The 17,476-nt window shown below is 45.1% G+C and overlaps 1 protein-coding gene across 1 annotated transcript in view; it reads left to right on the top strand.

The window, feature by feature from the left end:
• The first annotated feature begins 252 nt into the window (after positions 1 to 252).
• The window catches only part of EFCAB8 (EF-hand calcium binding domain 8), a 37,985-nt gene continuing 20,761 nt past the window's right edge, over positions 253 to 17,476 (top strand). Inside the window, exons 1-11 of the mRNA XM_077832345.1 lie at positions 253 to 332; positions 3,100 to 3,157; positions 4,284 to 4,458; positions 5,999 to 6,117; positions 6,341 to 6,444; positions 7,782 to 7,962; positions 8,907 to 9,012; positions 9,278 to 9,362; positions 10,836 to 10,957; positions 14,165 to 14,238; positions 16,433 to 16,563. Coding sequence (XP_077688471.1) covers positions 253 to 332; positions 3,100 to 3,157; positions 4,284 to 4,458; positions 5,999 to 6,117; positions 6,341 to 6,444; positions 7,782 to 7,962; positions 8,907 to 9,012; positions 9,278 to 9,362; positions 10,836 to 10,957; positions 14,165 to 14,238; positions 16,433 to 16,563 — 1,235 coding nt within the window. The remainder of the gene's footprint in view (positions 333 to 3,099; positions 3,158 to 4,283; positions 4,459 to 5,998; positions 6,118 to 6,340; positions 6,445 to 7,781; positions 7,963 to 8,906; positions 9,013 to 9,277; positions 9,363 to 10,835; positions 10,958 to 14,164; positions 14,239 to 16,432; positions 16,564 to 17,476) is intronic.

Raw genomic sequence — 17,476 nt, 5'->3', positions numbered from 1 at the left:
ATTCCCTCTCCTCATCCAGCTACTTTGACGGAGAGGGATAGTAATGGGCTGCTCCGTGGCTTCTTGGCATGGAGACCTCCACCCAGCCTTTCTAAGGAAGAGAACCCCTTCCAACAGAGGCTGGGGAAAGAAGTCTGCCTGATGTTCTGTGGGTGATGTCACAAATCCAGAGGTGACATCATAGTTGAGTTTGCTGAGGGCCTTGGGCTGGAAGTCCCCAGTGGATACACAGCAGGAGCAGGAACAGGGAGAATGTCTACTTCTGAGAAGTTGAGCAGCTTTTTGGTGGGCTCAGAGACTCATAGGATCAGTATTCATCCCTCTGTGGCATGGTGAGTGATGAAAGACAGGACACCCAAGGAACTTTTTGCTTCTCACAATACCTAGTTAATTTATTGCTTCTTCTCTGAGCCACCCTCCAGTATAGTAAACCCTTCTCTTAATCCATCCTGCTTCCTTGCTAGGATGATGTAGTAAATTAATGTGTAAGTGCACTGAAATTCTCCCCTAATTTCCCCGTCTGTAAAATGGGAATAAAAATGTCTCTACCTTCTTGGGGCATTGTAAGGGTTAATTCAAACTTGTAAAACACCGAAGGGCCTGCACATGCAGTTCCCATTGACTTTAGCTGGACTTTCTGCATATGTCTGAAAATCAGGCCTTAAATGACTTCAATTCAAGGTCAAGGTCAGGGATCTCAAACTCAAATCACTACAAGGGCCACTACATTGGAATTAATTGATAAACTTAACAGTAACAAGTCACCGGGACCAGATGGCATTCACTTCAAGAGTTCTGAAAGAACTCAAATGTGAAATCGCGGAGCTATTAACTGTGGTTTGTAACCTGTCCTTTAAATCAGCTTCTGTACCCAATGACTGGAAGATAGCTAATGTAACGCCAATATTTATAAAGGGCTCTAGAGGTGATCCCGGCAATTACAGACAGGTAAGTCTAACATCCGTACCGGGCAAATTAGTTGAAACAATAGGAAAGACACATAGAACATAAATTGTTGGGCAAAAGTCAATATGGGTTCTGTAAAGGGAGATTGTGTCTTACTAATCGATTAGAGTTCTTTGAAGGGGTCAACAAACGAGGACAAGGGGGATCCAGTGGACATAGTGTACTTAGATTTCCAGAAAGCCTTTGAGAAGGTCACTCACCAAAGGCTCTTAAGTAAATTAAGTAGTCATGGGATAAGTGGGAAGATCCTTTCATGGATTGAGAACTGGTTAAAAGACAGGGAACAAAGGGTAGGAATAAATGGTAAATTTTCAGAATGGAGAGGGGTAACTAGTGTTGTTCCCCAAGGGTCAGTCCTAGGACCAATCCTATTCAACCTATTCATAAATGATCTGGAGAAAGGGGTAAACAGGGAGGTGGCAGTTTGCAGATGATACTAAACTGCTCAAGATAGTTAAGACCAAAGCAGGCTGTGAAGAACTTCAAAAAGATCTCACAAAACTAAGTGATTGGGCAACAAAATAGCAAATGAAATTTAATGTGGATAAATGTAAAGTAATGCACATTGGAAAAAATAACCCCAACTATACATACAATATGATGGGGGCTAGTTTAGCTACAATTAATCAGGAAAGAGATCTTGGAGTCATTGTGGTTAGTTCTCTGAAGATGTCCACACAGTGTGCAGCGGCAGTCAAAAAAGCAAACAGGATGTTACGAATCATTGAAAAAGAGATAGAGAATAAGACTGAGAATATCTTATTGCCCTTATATAAAGCCATGGTATGCCCACATCTTGAATACTGCATACAGATGTGGTCCCGTCATCTCAAAAAAAAAATATACTGGCATTAGAAAAGGTTCAGAAAAGGGCAACCAAAATGATTAGGGGTTTGGAATGGGTCTCATATGAGGAGAGATTAAAGAGGCTAGGACTTTTCAGCTTGGAAAAGAGGAGACTAAGGGGGGATATGATCGAGGTCTATAAAATCATGAGTGGTGTGGAGAAAGTGAATAAGGAAAAGTTATTTACTTGTTCCCATAATATAAGAACTAGGGGCCACCAAATGAAATTAATGGGCACCAAGTTTAAAACAAACAAAAGGAAGTTCAGCACACAGTCAACTTGTAGAACTCCTTGCCTGAGGAGGTTGTGAAGGCTAGGACTATAACAGGGTTTAAAGGAGAACTGGATAAATTCATGGAGGTTAAGTCCATTAGTGGCTATTAGCCAGCATGGGTAAGGAATGGTGTCCCCAGCCTTTGTTTGTCAGAGGGTGGAGATGGATGGCAGGAGAAAGATCACTCGATCATTACCTGTTAGGTTCACTCCCTCTGGGGCACCTGGCATTGGCCACTGTTGGCAGACAGGATACTGGGCTGGATGGACCTGTGGTCTGACCCAGTTTGGCCGTTCTTATCTACATTGGCCTGAGGGCCACATCACTGACACTTTTTCATATAAAGATACAAAAGCCCCCTCTTCTGCCTCCAGCCCTGCCCCCACTCCATCCCTTTCATGAGGCCCCGCCCCTTCCCTGCCCACATTCCAGCCCCTTTCCCAAATCCCTGACCCTGTCCCGCCTCTTCTCCACCTCGTCCCCTGAGCATGTGGTTTCCCCCCTCCTCCCTCCTGGAAAGTGCTAAGCGCTGCCAAACAGCTGTTTGGTGGCGGGAAGTGCCTGGAGGTAGGCAGAGGAGCGGGGACGTGGCGTGCTGGCGTGGGGCAGGGGGGGAGAGCTGTGGGTGAGGGGAGTTTGGCGGCCGCAGGAAATAACTCCGGGGGACGGGGCGGGGAGCTTGGCGGGCTGCAGCAAATAACTCTGCGGGCTGCATGTTTGAGACCCCAGTCAAGCTGCTTTAGCACCTCTCATGATCAAATTCTTCCATAGCTACCAGGATGTGAGTTCAGGATTACATAGCTCTACAGTAAGAACTATGGACATCATAGTACTTAAGGCAGTATAGAGAGGGCCATGTCCCACTTCAGGTTATGCTAATTTATACTGAAATTACTTTAATACAAATATTACCTGAATAGCCATTTTCAGGGTCGAAAGACTTGCGGTCTTATTAATGATTACAATCTCTTTCCCACCCCCAAAGCAAATACAGCTACATTTAACATTTCAGGGCAGGCAACGATTCTGAAGATGAAGGAAGCCTTAAACAGCATCAAATGGGGCAAAAGGTAAATGAGCAGAAATGGTATTGATGGACAGAGTGTTGTGTGAAAAAGGGCTGTTGTCAAGTGTTCCTAAAATGCAAATGGAGCAGAATTGATGTGGTGGTCTTATTTTCTTAACTGTACACATCAATATTTTGGAAGGTTGAATGATATCCTTGCTTCTCTCAAGTGCCGTATTTCATGTCCCCTTTAATATCTGCATCCAGCTATATTTTTTTCCCTCAGATTTAAATGACTTTAAGAACTGCTGGTTATGTGTTTATTTTTTTAAAGCAAGCTTTAATGGTTATACCTTTACCTTAAGGTATCAGATGGGGAAGGGAAATATTTTGTTTTAAACTTGAAACTTACCACAGTGTTTCCTGTTTTGAAACCACAATGTGCCCAGTTCATCCTGGCTTTGGGGCTAAACTCTGTGCAGTCGCTGAGTGGGTACAGGGAATGTTGGCTTTATGCTCATCTTGCTCCTTTCCTATCCTCGACCAGAGAGGGGCCAGTTCAGCTCACAGCACAGATTGAAACAGCCTGAGTGCTGTGCTGATTTGCACCCAGCTGCCTGGGACAAATGGGCCCGCATAGCAGCTGGGAATAGAGAGAGCTTAGCCATGCCTGCTTATTTCTAGTCTTGCCTTTGCCATGCCCCCTGTGCCAGGAGGATGGCAGAGAGCTAGCTATGCCGGCTGTACCCCAGCCAATGAAGCCCTCTATGTAAAGGTAATTGCTTGGTGGCAGCTATAAATTGGGTCCTGCATTTCTTAAGTGATTTAAAATTAATGATATTGTAGTAATGCAGTGGGGCTTAAGTGAGAGTTGTGGTGCACAAGACCTTGTGTGGGGTCTCTGCACTGTCATGGATTTACCCCTGTTGAAGTCCATGGGGCTACTATCAACGGTGAGGACTACTTCCATGAACAAGAGTTTAGAGAACTGGACCTTCAGTTTCTAAGGTCTTTGGCAGAGGGGCCATTTCTCTTGCTTATCTGTACATGCGCTCATAAGTTTACTGCTTATAAGATGTTTCCTGGCCTCCTGCTCTTGCCCCATTTCTGTAAGACCTGAGTAAAGAGGGCTATCTTGGGTGGAATAAAAACTCTGCACATGCTGTTCTTGATCCCAGCTGTTTTTTCAGCTCACTGGACTTCTGAGGAAATCTGTCTCGAGCTGCTCATCTCCCAAACAAATACGGAGGTTCCCAGAATCCACCGATACCTCCCGTGCCCAGCAAGTTGAGGACCAGATCAATTATGAGCATTTGCAAAAATTGGAGCAATCATTCCGGGAAGCGGATTTAGACAAGGGTGGAGGTGATGATGCAGCATTTCCCAAAGCATTTCAGTTTCTAAATAACTGCTCTTTTGGTCACTGTTTTAGTTTCATAGCTATCTCTGTTGCTGTTAAGAAGCATGCAGTCTACACAACAGCATCCACCAGATTAGCCCCTTCAAGCTTCATTCGTTACTTTGGACCTGATTTTTCCACTAGAGAGGTTTCCAGCTTACCTCTCTCAGTGAGTCTATATCACCCATTCTTTGTGATAGCGTTGGGTTTCTATATGGTGAAGCAGACTCTGATTTCCTATTCCTCAGTTGCTAGATGTCAGGAAGCCAAGAGAACAAATTTACCACTCTCTCTAATTAGGTTTGGTTTAAATAGGGTAAAATCACACATTGTAATAATGACACGAATACTTCCATAGCATCTTCCAGCTGAAAATCTTGACTTGCTTTAAGAGCATAAGTTAAGCCTCACATGCTCCCAGTGTGGCAGCAGGGTAGTTTACAGATGGAAAAATATGGCACAGAGTATGTAACTAATCCAAGGTGTCGCAACAGGTCAGAACCAAGGCTAAACCCCAACTCTCGGGTTCCCAATTCTGTACTTACCTAGACATGTGGCTAGATATTAACCTTCCTCTATGCTTAGGCTTTTTTCCCTATGGCTGAGTTTTTTGTTAGTCTTTGAGGAGGGATGATCTGTAGCCTGACTTTGAGAGATGCTGATTTGGAGATCCCTGCATGATCCTGGGTGTAGTTCTCTAGTATTGCCAAAGAGCAGCCTAAGTTTAAATACTGGCTGACAGAGACATTGTGCGTAGCGTGTCTGAGAGCCACGTACTGTACCCAGCCACCCCCAGCAGGATGATTTTTCTGCAATGGTAAAGTTTAGGTTTCAGAGGGATTATTTTAACAGCAGACACAATAGGGTACAAGTGAAAATAGAGCAGTCTGGAAAATTTCAATTGAAATGAAAACTAGATGAAAACAGAAAAGCATTTTCTCTTATTTTTCTCCTATTTTATAACCTGCTCGCCATGAAAATCTGTAAGCTGCCTCACTCCCTTCTTTAGGCACTGGACCAAGGTTTGTAGGCAATAAAACTTGGGCTAACGCTTTCTAGGGGCAAGAGCATTGCTCCACGTTGTGAGTCAGGTTTAGACACTCTAGGAAAATCTTAGTTAGGGGCCCCTGTTCAAAAATCTGTTTGCCCACGATCAGACTTTCAAAGAAGTTCTGCACATATTTGGTGCTTACCAGTGTGCACAACTACTGCAGATGTGCATGCAGATTTGGAAATTGCATATGTAAACAGGTAATTTATAAGCATTTGCACCCATCGATATGTTACTTACACAGTTGCAATAGATGGTATGAGCAAATTAGATATCCAACTGCATGTGTTTTTTGTATGCACAAATTATCGAGAAATCTGCCCACATTGTTTTTTGGGGGAAATTGCTTTTGATACTTAATTGCCATTTTGTTGTGCTCTGTTCAGTCTATTTTTTCAATAGATATAATTGTCTGGAAAAGTTTAGGGCTGAATATACTGTGCTTATTCTCCCAGGGCTGGATATTAAGGAGTTCCGCAAGGCAATGAAGAAGATAATGGAGAATATTACTGAAGAAGATATTGATATCATATTTATGAAAATTGACACTGATTGTGATGGCTCCGTGGGCTGGGTAATACTGTGCTCTAATCAAAGAGAATGGTGGTTATGTAGCAGTTGCAAAAATTTCCTGATTTTTATTTACCTTGGTTTAATGTTGGGGGAAGGCAGAGTTTCCTGCTATTCCTATTATCTTTGCTATAGTTCTTGCTGCATCTGTCAGCACCATAGGACTTGAGATAATTAATTCTGCTCTCCTTTTTATACTATACTGATGAAATTGTTCTCTCTCACAGGAAGAATATCTGAACTATATATTACGAGAGTACAGAGGAAAGGATGACATGCTGAAAAGCCAATCTCCTCTGCATTTTCAGACCCCCATGAAAATCATTCCAGTGTAAGCTCTTAGCCATTACTGTCTGAGGAGGAGTGAGCCACATTAAAGCCGCTTGTATTTGTCTTCCAGTTTAGTGTGTTCTTGTGACATCGTAGCTGCGAAAAATGTCTTTTTAAAAATCATTTAACAGCAAATGACAAACATGTGCATCTTCCCATATGAAATTGGCTTAATAAACTAGCTTCTAATCATTTAAGGAACAACCTCTATGAAAGATAATAGCCTAGGTGAAACGGCTGATTGAGATGAATTCCCGTCAGGATTTATTCAGTCTCAGTAGCATATTGTGAGTATAACTAGGGACACAGTAGATTATTGCTGTTATAGCAACAAATCAGAGCATGAGAAACAACAACACTCCCTTCTCTGGGGGTCACTTGAAAGTGAGGTGTTGCCTCTTTCTCAGACCTGCCAGTGTGATACCACTTGGGGTTGGTGCTATGATGAAGAACAAAGAGCGAGTGTGGTGAAATATGGCTAACTTCTCTTGCACACTTGCTTCTGACTCTGTTTTGTTTAAACTCAGATCCTCTCCAACCCAGCCAAAACTCTCCCCCCAGTCATGCATCCCTTTTCCTTCCTACCTGGATAGAGCCTGGCAACAGATGAGCTTTGCAGCATGAATGGGAGGTTAGCGACTAGAGAAGCATGCTCCAGAACCATGGAGACTTTGGCTGGCTTCAGTTTCTAGGGTATTAAATAAAGGGACAGGTGGGTCTTTTGTTGTCCTCACAAAAAAGGGTACGTTGTAAATACTTCAGTCCTAGTGTCTCTTTTGATCTTAAACTTACGATCATCTAGTTTATCCTGTGTATACAGGGTTTTTTAAGCTGCACCCAAAGGCTCAGCCCATCTTCACTAACAATTTGTTTCCAGCTTGAAAAAAAAACATCCCACGTGATGTGTCCAGGTTTCAATTTATTTCCACACATGACAGTCCCTCCAACAGGTATTTTCTTCTCTATATGCTGTAATGTATCTTTGTGCTAAGGGGTTGGAGACATTGCAGTGTGAACACCAGTAACCTTATAACCTGATAGTGTGACAATCTCCTTCCCACTCCCACCACTTTGCCTTGTGTCTGTCTCTCTCTCTCTCTCTCTCTCTCTGTGAGGCTGAGACTGACTTAACTTGCATCAAAAGCTCCTCAGCTCAGGGGCCGGAGTTTCAAATTTCTGCTAAGTGCTGAGTGCCCCATCAGACTGTATAAGGTCATCACCTTTCAGTTCTTGTGTTCCCACCTGCTCCATTCCTGCCCTCTTACAGGCCTACGTTACCCTTCTGCTTCCTGACCATTCTGCTCCATTTCTCCTATCTCACTCCTTTCCCTTGCTCAGGATTCAAGGCCAGGAAATCATCAAGGTGCAGTTTTTCCTAAACCAGGGCCAGGCAATGGACAGGAATGAAAAGGCCAAGAAAAGTAGTGTTTGGAATTTCTCAGGGCGATTCCTGACGGTCAGCCGGGATGGAATCCTACTCTACTGGAGTGACACGTTCAAACTACTCCGCACTGTCCAGGTACATGGCTCATGAACTTGATCGAAGTGAAGGGCTAGATTCTCTCTAATCCACATAATGCAGGGCTCTCAACCTTTCCCAGACCATGACACCCTCCCATTTAGCCCTCTAGAAATGAGGTGGATGTGGCCTCCCTGGGGGTCTCAACCCATGCCCTCATGGAGCTTGAACACACGGTGCAGGTGTCTCCTTGGCATATGTAGTGCTCGTTCTGCATGTGCGACATCCCATTGCCATGAGTGGCGATTCCACAAGTGTGGATGCACCACAGAGCCCCCCACTGCAGATGAGAGACCCACAGCATGGATCGGAGGGGAGAGTTTTGCCCATTGTATGAAGTATTTCCAAATCACCAAATCACTTTAGTAAGTGGCAAGGCAGTGCTCTGCTACACTGGATGCAGAGGGTGGGGTCAAAGCCTTCTCTTCTGGATTCCAGCACTCACAAAAACCCTAATATTGAGGGAGTATAAGGGGAAAATGAACCATTTCTCATGGAAGGAATATTGTGCATTAATTTCCCTGGAGAATCTCTTTAAACAGAAGCACCTGGTCTCAGCTCAAGTTTTGATCTATCTGCTAAGTTTTCTCCTCTTATAAACTAAACATAAGATAATGAATGAGAGATGAGCACTATAGGACAAGATCAATTAGACCCTTGAATCACTGCATCTTTCTACCATTTCAGCAGTAAAACTCTTCCTATTTAAAAATAAGTGCTGGTCTGGGGCTCTCATTCAGGGTGGAAAATACCAGAGCTGCTGCTAACTTAGGGGGAAATTCTCCTCAGGTCAGACAGCGAGCCCAATGCCTATGCATTGCTTACACCCTGCTTAAGCCCATAGACTGATGCATGGTAGTGCTTGATTACGTGAGCTTTGAGTGGGATTTGCAACTACTTTGGGGTTACTTGAGTTTTCAGTGTATGTTTCCATTTCTATGTAGCTTGACCAGTCTGGACGACGGCCCAGTCAGCAGATGTGGGTCACTGACATGGTGTGTCTGTCTAATATCAACCTGTTGGCGATAGCGTCTACTGATCAGATTATTGGTAAATAGAGACAAATCATTCCCTCCTGTGATGATCTGGACCCTATCCCGCACCACTGACTGACGTTAACGGAAGCCTTGCCATTGTCTGCAGCGAGCACGAGGTCCTGCTCTGTATGGCTGTAGTAGTGTCAGTCAGTTGCAACCGGCATGTCTGCATGCATGTGATAGGTTCAAAAGGTCTGTCTTTGCATGAACACCAAACGTCAAGATGTTGATGCTAATTTTGAGATTCGTGGGATTTTCTCTTTTTTTCTGTTACACAGAATTCTTTGATATCAGTGGCAACAAATGTGACAGGCTCTTTTCCCTCATTGAGCTTGACAGCTGTGTTACGGCCTTGGATTACTGGTAGGTTACCTGCTTCTCCGAAAGGGCTGTTACCGGTTTTAAAATAGATACTTGCATCACAGTCCCATGGCTCCTCTGCTGTGCGGGGTGCAGGAGAAAGGAGTACCTGTCTATTGTAAGGTTTCAGAGTAGCAGCCGTGTTAGTCTGTATCCGCAAAAAGAACAGGAGGACTTGTGGCACCTTAGAGACTAACCCATTTATTTGAGCATAAACTTCCCTGAGCTACAGCTCACTTCCTCGGATGCGTCTATTGTAATGAACTGGGGGATGTTCGTGAGCACAGATACCCTCTACTGGACGGAGAGAGAATTGCTCACTGAACCACAGCCCCTGTACTGGCTAACACTTAAAGGCCATGGATCTGTGCTCTTTGGAGTAGAAGAGATCTGAATTCTTTATCTACTGCTGCTGTGAAGCTCTGAGTGGCCACCGTAAACACTGTAGAGACCATGGCAAGTTGTGAGATGCCGCAGATTTGTCACCTGAGTGAGACTCTCTCCTTTTCTGTTTTCTTACTAAATAGTGTAGTGACAGGAGTGTAGGGAGGTTCAACCCTATTCTTTTGTTTTTTTACACACCCCTTTTTCAACTGCTCATGAATCTTTTTAAAAACAAGAAAATGTGTTTTGCGAGGGCCATATGTTTTGTGTGGCTCCTCCAACAGGCCTGACACTTCTGTGTCCCTCAACGACTTCCCGGAGGACTCAGCGTCTTTTATCTCCATGTCACTGTCTCTGGTACGCCGCTGGCGCGGTCACGTATGTCGAGGGGACAGTGACTATCGCGGACAGAGAATTATTCTTGAAGGTTTCTCTTTCAGTTGTTCATGAGACTTCAGTGAGCACTGGAGTCTACCAAAAGCATAGCCAAGTGGAAAATGTATTGAATCCTCCCTCTTCGCCATATTTAGGTTGCCTGGCAGTAGTGTTTTCACTGGATAATTGCTGGAGTCTGGTTTAGGATCCTTAAAACATTGTCAAGGGGGCCGAGTGTGGGATGGTCACTTTTATTAATTCAAATTCATGCTTATAATAAATAAATACTATTGTATCTGAATTGCAGCTGTGTATAATGGAGCAACATTTCAGCTTTCAGATACTACCTGGAAAAAAAATTTCAGCCAATCTGAAAAAAGCTGCTTCCAGAGAGACGACGGCCTTGCTTCCTACATCTGTCTTGTGCCCAGTGCACGGCTATGGTACTAGGTGTTCACTTTCCAAAGATGAGTTCTCAAATAGGCTCTCCAGGTCCTGCCTATGCATGCTTAGATTGGCACTTAGGTGCATAAGATGGGTGTTTACTACATGTGCCTGTGAGCCAATTGGAGCACAAATGTTCAGTTAAGCTGGCCCTGTTTGAAAACTGGGTTTTCTATTTGTGATCCCCACTAGTGCTCTAGTTTAATACTTGCCTGAAGTGGCAATGTACATGGGGGGGTCTGATCTGTTTTCTTTCCTTTCTCCCTGAGTCAGGACAGATGGGTACAAAGGAGTGTTTTGTATTGGCGATGTGAAAGGAAACATTCTGATCTTCTCCTCGCTGGACGTTCTCGCAAATGGGATCTTCAATGTCCGTCACTATATAACTAAACCAGGTACAGATACTTTATAGCTATGCTTGGACCATCACATGTTCTCCTGTCTGATATATTAGAGAGATGAGCCAGGACTGAGGATTTATCTGAATTGCCCTTCCTGGAGGAAGAGCAAGTGTTACCCATTTTACAAACACAGAGGTGTTATGAGACTGACTTTGAGATTTTATTGACTTCAGAGAGCTGCCAGGTGCTTTGCCCCTCTGAAAATGACACCTTCCATGACTTGTCCAAAGTCACACAGGGTCGGGGTAGTATCCAGGAATCCTGGCCCTCAGGTCTCTGCTTGCTCCTTAACCATCCTGATTCCCTAAGCAGGGCTAGATCCAAAGTACTTGGTTTTGGTTTTGAAAAAACAAACTCTTTTGCAGGTTTTGTAAAACCAGAATCATCCCTGTTCCTCAGTGTCTCTGTCCTGATGCACCACTTTTTCGAATCTCTAGGTAATTGTATATGATTACTGTTAAGATAATAGAACTGGAGGGGACCTCGACAAGTCATCTAGTCCAGTCCTCTGCACTCATGGCAGGACTAAGTATTATCTAGACCAACCTTAACAGATCTTTGTCTACCTGCTCTTAAAAATCCCCAATGATGGAGATTCCACAACCTCCCTAGGCAATTTATTCCAGTGCTTAACCATGCTGACAGTTGGGAAGTTTTTCCTAATGTTAAGAAAAATAATTTTTCTCCCTCCTCCTTGTAACAACATTTTATGTACTTGAGAACTGTTATCATGTCCCCTTTCAGTCTTCTCTTTTCCAGACTAAACAAACCCAATGTTTTCAATCTTCCCTTATAGGTCATGTTTTCTAGGCCTTGAATCGTTTTTGTCGCTCTTCTCTGGATTCTCTCCAATTTGTCCACATGCTTCCTGAAATGTGGCACCCAGAACTGGATACAATACTCCAGTTGAGGCCTAATCAGCGCGGAGTAGAGCAGAAGAATTACTTCTCGTGTCTTGCTTACAACACTCCTGCTAACACATCCCAGAATGATGTTCTCATTTTTTTGCAACAGCGTTACACTGTTGACTCATATTTAGCTTGTGGTCCACTATGACTCCCAGATCCCTTTCCGCAGTACTCATAGAATCATAGAATATCAGGGTTGGAAGGGACCTCAGGAGGTCATCTAGTCCAACCCCCTGCTTAAAGCAGGACCAATCCCCAACTAAATCATCCCAGCCAGGGCTTTGTCAAGCCTGACCTCCTTCCTAGGCAGTCATTTCCCATTTTGTATGTGTGCAACTGATTGTTCCTTCCAAAGTGGAGTACTTTGCATTTGTCCTTATTGAATTTCATCCTATTTACTTCGGACCATTTCTCCAGTTTGTCCAGATCATTTTGAACTTTAATTCTATCCTCCAAAGCACTTGCAATCCCTCCCAGCTTGGTATTGTCTGCAGACTTTATAAGTGTACTCTGTATGCCATTATCGAAATCATTGATGAAGATATAGAACAGAACTGGACCCAGAACTGATCCCTGTGGGATCCCACTGGTTATGCCCTTCCAGCATGACTGTGAACCACTGATAACGACTCTCTGGGAACTGTTTCCCAAACAGTTTTGCTCCCACCCTATAGTAGCTCCATCTAGGTTGTATTTCCCTAGTTTGTTTATGAGAAGGTCATGTGAGACAGTATCAAAAGCTTTACTAAAGTCAAGATATACCACGTCTACCTCTTCCCCCCATCCACAAGGCTTGTTACCCTGTCAAAGAAACCTATCAGGTTGGTTTGACACGATTTGTTTTTGAAAAATCCATGCTGTCACTTATCACCTTTTTCTCTTCTAGATGTTTGCAAATTGATTACTTAATTATTTGCTCCATTATCTTTCCAGGTACAGAAGTTAAGCTGACTGGTCTGTAATTCCCCAGGTTGTCCTTATTTCCCTTTTTATAGATGAGCACTATATTTGCCCTTTTCCAGTCTTCTGGAATGTCTCCCATCTTCCATGACTTTTCAAAGATAATTGCTAATGGCTCAGATATCTCATCAGTCAGCTCGTTGAGTATTCTAGAATGCATTTCATCAGGCCCTGGGGACTTGAAGATATCTAATTTGTCTAAGTAATTTTTAACTTATTCTTTCGCTATTTTAGCCTCTTCTGATCCTACATCACTTTCACTGGTATTCAGTATGTTAAGCGTCCAATCACTACCAACCTTGGTGAAAGCCGAAACAAAGAAGTCATTAAGCACCTCTGCCATTTCCACATTTTCTGTTATTATTTCACCCCCCTCATTGAGTAACGGGCCTACCCTGTCCTTGGTCTTCCTCTTGCTTCTAATATATTTGTAGAATGTTTTCTTGTTACCCTTTATGTCTCTGGCTAGTTTGATCTCGTTTTGTGCCTTGGCCTTTCTAATTTTGTCCCTACATGCTTGTTTTATTTGTTTTTATTTATCCTTTGTAATTTGACCTTGTTTCCACTTTTTGTTGGACTCTCTTTTGATTTTTAGATCATTGAAGATCTCCTAGTTAAGCCAGGGTGGTCTCTTGCCATACTTCCATGACCCATCCTCCTTCCCCACTACCACGGAGGCCATTTACACCTGGATTCTGCAGTGGGGAAGGAACTGAGGGGCAGTTGGGCCTGCTCCACCCTTATGCCTTTGGTAAGGGAGCATGAGGACACTTAAGGCACATGTGGCCCCAGTGAATGCTGCTGGCCAAAAGACTGATCTCCAGCGCAAGGGCACATGCGCTCCAAGAGTGGAATGTACTAGACTACTCATCTCAGAGGGCCAGTAGCATAAGTAACTTTTCTTTTTTGTCCATCTTTGTTTGAAACACAAGTGGGGCCAAATTGGAACCATTTCTCTGAACATCTGTGAACTTTGAGGGGTTGGATAAAATGTGACCTGGATCCAAATCCTCATCTTTTAGCCCATATCCTGTTTGAATGCATTTGCTAATACTTCTCCTAAGCATGGATTGTAGCTAACACTTTAAACCTTTTAGTGCCATGCTTGTGTCTTGACATTTAAGGTGGATCTATGAAAATACCATGTAATCCTTCCAGGCATTAATGAATGTCCCTTGTGACTAGCTATCCTGTACACCATATATCCTAGGTCACACATGGGGTTTAGGTTACTATTATTGCCTTCAGTGCACTTCAGCACAATTAAAATAACTTCTGTTGAGAAATGGGGCAGGTTTTGGGTCAGGATTAATATATGGCTTTTCTCCATCAGGCGTCTTAGCCAGAATTCCAGTGCATCTTCTCCTGAAAGGAAAGGCCAGCCTGTACAGAAATTTCCGAGTGCCAGTGAGTTTCTCTGTCTAAAGTTACATTTTGGGACAAACCCCATTCCTGCATAGATTCCTGTTGCTCCCCTATCCTGAAGAAAGTTGAGGAAAGTTGATCTTTATTAAATTACAAACTAAAAAACTTAAAAGCCATTATGTACAATGTCTAGCAGAATTGTCTCTTTCCCACAGCCTCTGTATGTTGTTCGCCTTCTTAATCTGTAAATTCTTTGGGGCAGAGGCCTCATCTTCCTGTTTGTGTGTAGCATCTGGCACAGTGGGGTTTCTGGGTGCTGCCATAATCAAACATTACTAATAATAGGTCTGTGGGACGCCCATTGCTCTCATTCCTTCCGTCTTCTTACGTAAAAAGGAAAAGTGTGCTTTACTGCTGCTGCTCGTAGACCGAGAACTCTGGCCGTTCGGGGTGTGTCTACACTGAGGAGCAGCCCACAGTGGTGAGTCTCGGAGCGCAGGCCTACAGAGTCAGGCTTGCAAGGTTTTCCCTATAGCGTTAAAAGTGGTTGCATAAATGTTGCAGCTTGGGCGGGCGCTCGGAGTCTGAAGCCTCCAGAAGGGGGTGGACTTCGGGGCCGGGGCCGGAGCCTGAACCCTGCACCGCTACTTTCAGTGCTGTAGTGCAAGCTCTGGGAGTCTGAATCTGTCGAGCTGGGTTCTGGGACCTGCTGCCGCTCACTGCGTGGAGCGGAGCATGGGCTGCGGAGCGCCACCAGGGGCTGCGCCGTTTACACATCCCGAAGGCTGGCTCTGCAAACCAAAATGACTTACACCTGGGCCGTTTTGTATCCTTCCGCCAGCCAGCCATTCAGGATCTTGCAGCTCAGCAAGCAGCCAATTCAGACCATTCTGGCTGGCTGTAGGGCGGTTGTGGGTCTCTCCCTGTCAGTCGCTGTAATACTCCTAGGGCGGCTCTGTTTGGGGGGGGATTAGCCAACAGCTAATAGGCCCTGGCCCTCAGTCCAGGCCGGGCAGCAGTTGGGTCTGGTAGCCCCAGCGTTCAGCCAGAGCGGGGCAGCACGTAGTTAATGGGTCGGGCAGGGTAGTGGCACATCGCTAGGCCTGGCATCTTCAATCAGGATGGGGCCGTAATCAGTTAAAGGGCTCTGGCCTGCTGTCAGGCAGAGCAACTCAGTAGTCTAGGGAAAGACCTGTTCTCTGATGGGAGAGTCAGGAAAACCATCTGGTGTCCTACCTCGGGTGGGTGTCTGACCAAGGCAGGCCTCTCGGCCTAAAGGCGTGGAGGCTGCCGCCCCTGACGGTAGGGTGGCGGGGTTGAGGGATGCAGGCCCACCCACTGCACTGCATCCCAGCCCAAGGCCCTAACCGTGGTCCGCCACTGGGTCAGCGGGGGAATCTGTCCATCACACGCTGACCAGCTTGCAGTCAGTCACACAGCTGAACACTATACAGCTTCCCTGGGCTCCTTCCTACACTCCCAGTTGGGGGGTACCTGGGTTCTGGGGTCATCATTTGCCTCGCTGGGGTAGACAGCTCATGGCAGCCCCAACAGCTCCTCAGTGCCCCCTTTGTCTGGCAGCCCCAGCAGCAACTCCAGGTCTCTGGAAGTATAGCAGCCAGGCTCCAGCAGCTGGGGGGAGAGAGATGTCCTGCTCCTCTGACAGCCACGAGTGACCTGGTTCTGCCCACCAAGGGGCGACAGTGGGTCTCTCCGCGTCAATCAGAGGGGGAGACCACGTCCCTTCGCTACAATGGCTAATGCACATGCAAAGCACCACTGCTTCCTGGATCCCAGAAGAGTCTTGTCTATAAGGATCCTTTTGGTCTGAACCCTCTCAATCCCCATGTCCAAGTTATGACCCTCTTCACATTTCTTGATGTACATGATGAACCATCTCCTCTTAATTCAAAACTGCACTCATCCAATCAAATACCATGCCCTTCCCTTTTCGGGGTTCTGCTGTGTGTGCCACCCTAATGTTTCTCTTCTCCCTCTTTCTTCTGCCTCTGCTCCTTGTCCCACTTTTCCTGTGTTTATTGTTCCTCAGCTTCACATTTCACTGTTTTTCGCTGGAGTTTTTCTGTCTTCTTCAAACTACGTGAACCCAGGAATGTCTGAATGGGAGTGGCACTGTTGGCCCCCACTGACGATTGTAATGACGCAGAATGAGCTCTCTGTGCTCTTGTTTATGACCTGCAGTGTCATTAAGCAAAGTCTTTCCTCTCTCTTCCAGGGTCTCCATGGGGACTGGTGCCACCAGATAAGATTCATTCCTCAGCTCAATCTTGTTGCCTCCTGCTCAGCAGCTGATAAGAGAGCAATGGTGCTTACTTCACTTCCACTACATATCATGGGTAAACCCCAGTAAGACAGGTCTCTTTGTCTGTTCTGTAAATTATCCATCACACAATGGTAGCAGGCAATGTTACAGTTCTCTTAAAATTCCATTTCCTCCAGGAAAATCCTGTTGGGACTCAGCTTTCAGGCAGGGCTCAGGAAACCTAAATTACAGAATGGGGGTAAAGGGGCCCATAACGGACACTACTCAGTGGCCTGTAAATAGATGAAGTTTCCAACAGACTTCAGGCTGTAAGTACAGTCATTTCTGGGGCCTCTAGGCAGTGGGAAAATGGCTGGATACGGAACAGTTTCTTGAGGAAAATTTCAGAGAAGATGGGAAGACTCTGCTCCAGCTCTATTATGTCGTCTATATTTTAGAGAGATGGGCCTGACCCGAGAAGTCTAACCTAGACCCAAATGTCCCCAGAGCTGCTGGGCTGAAGGGTTTGGTTTGATCTGTCACAGAGCAAAGGTCTAGCTGGGAAGTCCCAATCTTGGTCCAAACCTCCCTAGCAATTGGGGGGCTTTGGATCTAAAATTTTGCTTGGGTTGGACTTCTTTCTAGTGTCCTGTAAACCTCAAGTGCTGTACTCCACAGGAAAAGTGAACAAACAAATGGAAGTCTCTTAGACTCTTTTCTTTTTAGCTAAAAAGAAATTATTATTAGATTTGCTGAAGTGGAATTAAGCAAAATGCAGCAGCAGTGATGTCTGACTTCCTGTTTTTTCCCTCTTCCCGTCTTCAAGAGGCAAGGCAAGGTGAAGTGGGGCTTCAGTGTGGCGAAGCTTGGGAACAGTCCTCTGCTCTGTTTTCTGGGGGTGGGTGCCCGTCCTGCTGCTGCTGCTCCTGGTCCGTTGGGCCCAAGCGTGCAGTGCTTGTTTGTAGGCAGTGGTGCTGAATCTGAGTGTTGTCAGAGCTGAGCTGCCAGTGGGGAGCA

The sequence above is a fragment of the Eretmochelys imbricata genome, chromosome 13 (assembly GCF_965152235.1).
Source record: "Eretmochelys imbricata isolate rEreImb1 chromosome 13, rEreImb1.hap1, whole genome shotgun sequence".
Lineage (NCBI taxonomy): Eukaryota > Metazoa > Chordata > Testudines > Cheloniidae > Eretmochelys > Eretmochelys imbricata.
The sequence above is the reverse complement of the archived record's forward strand: the minus strand, read 5'-3'. Positions and strand labels throughout refer to the sequence as shown.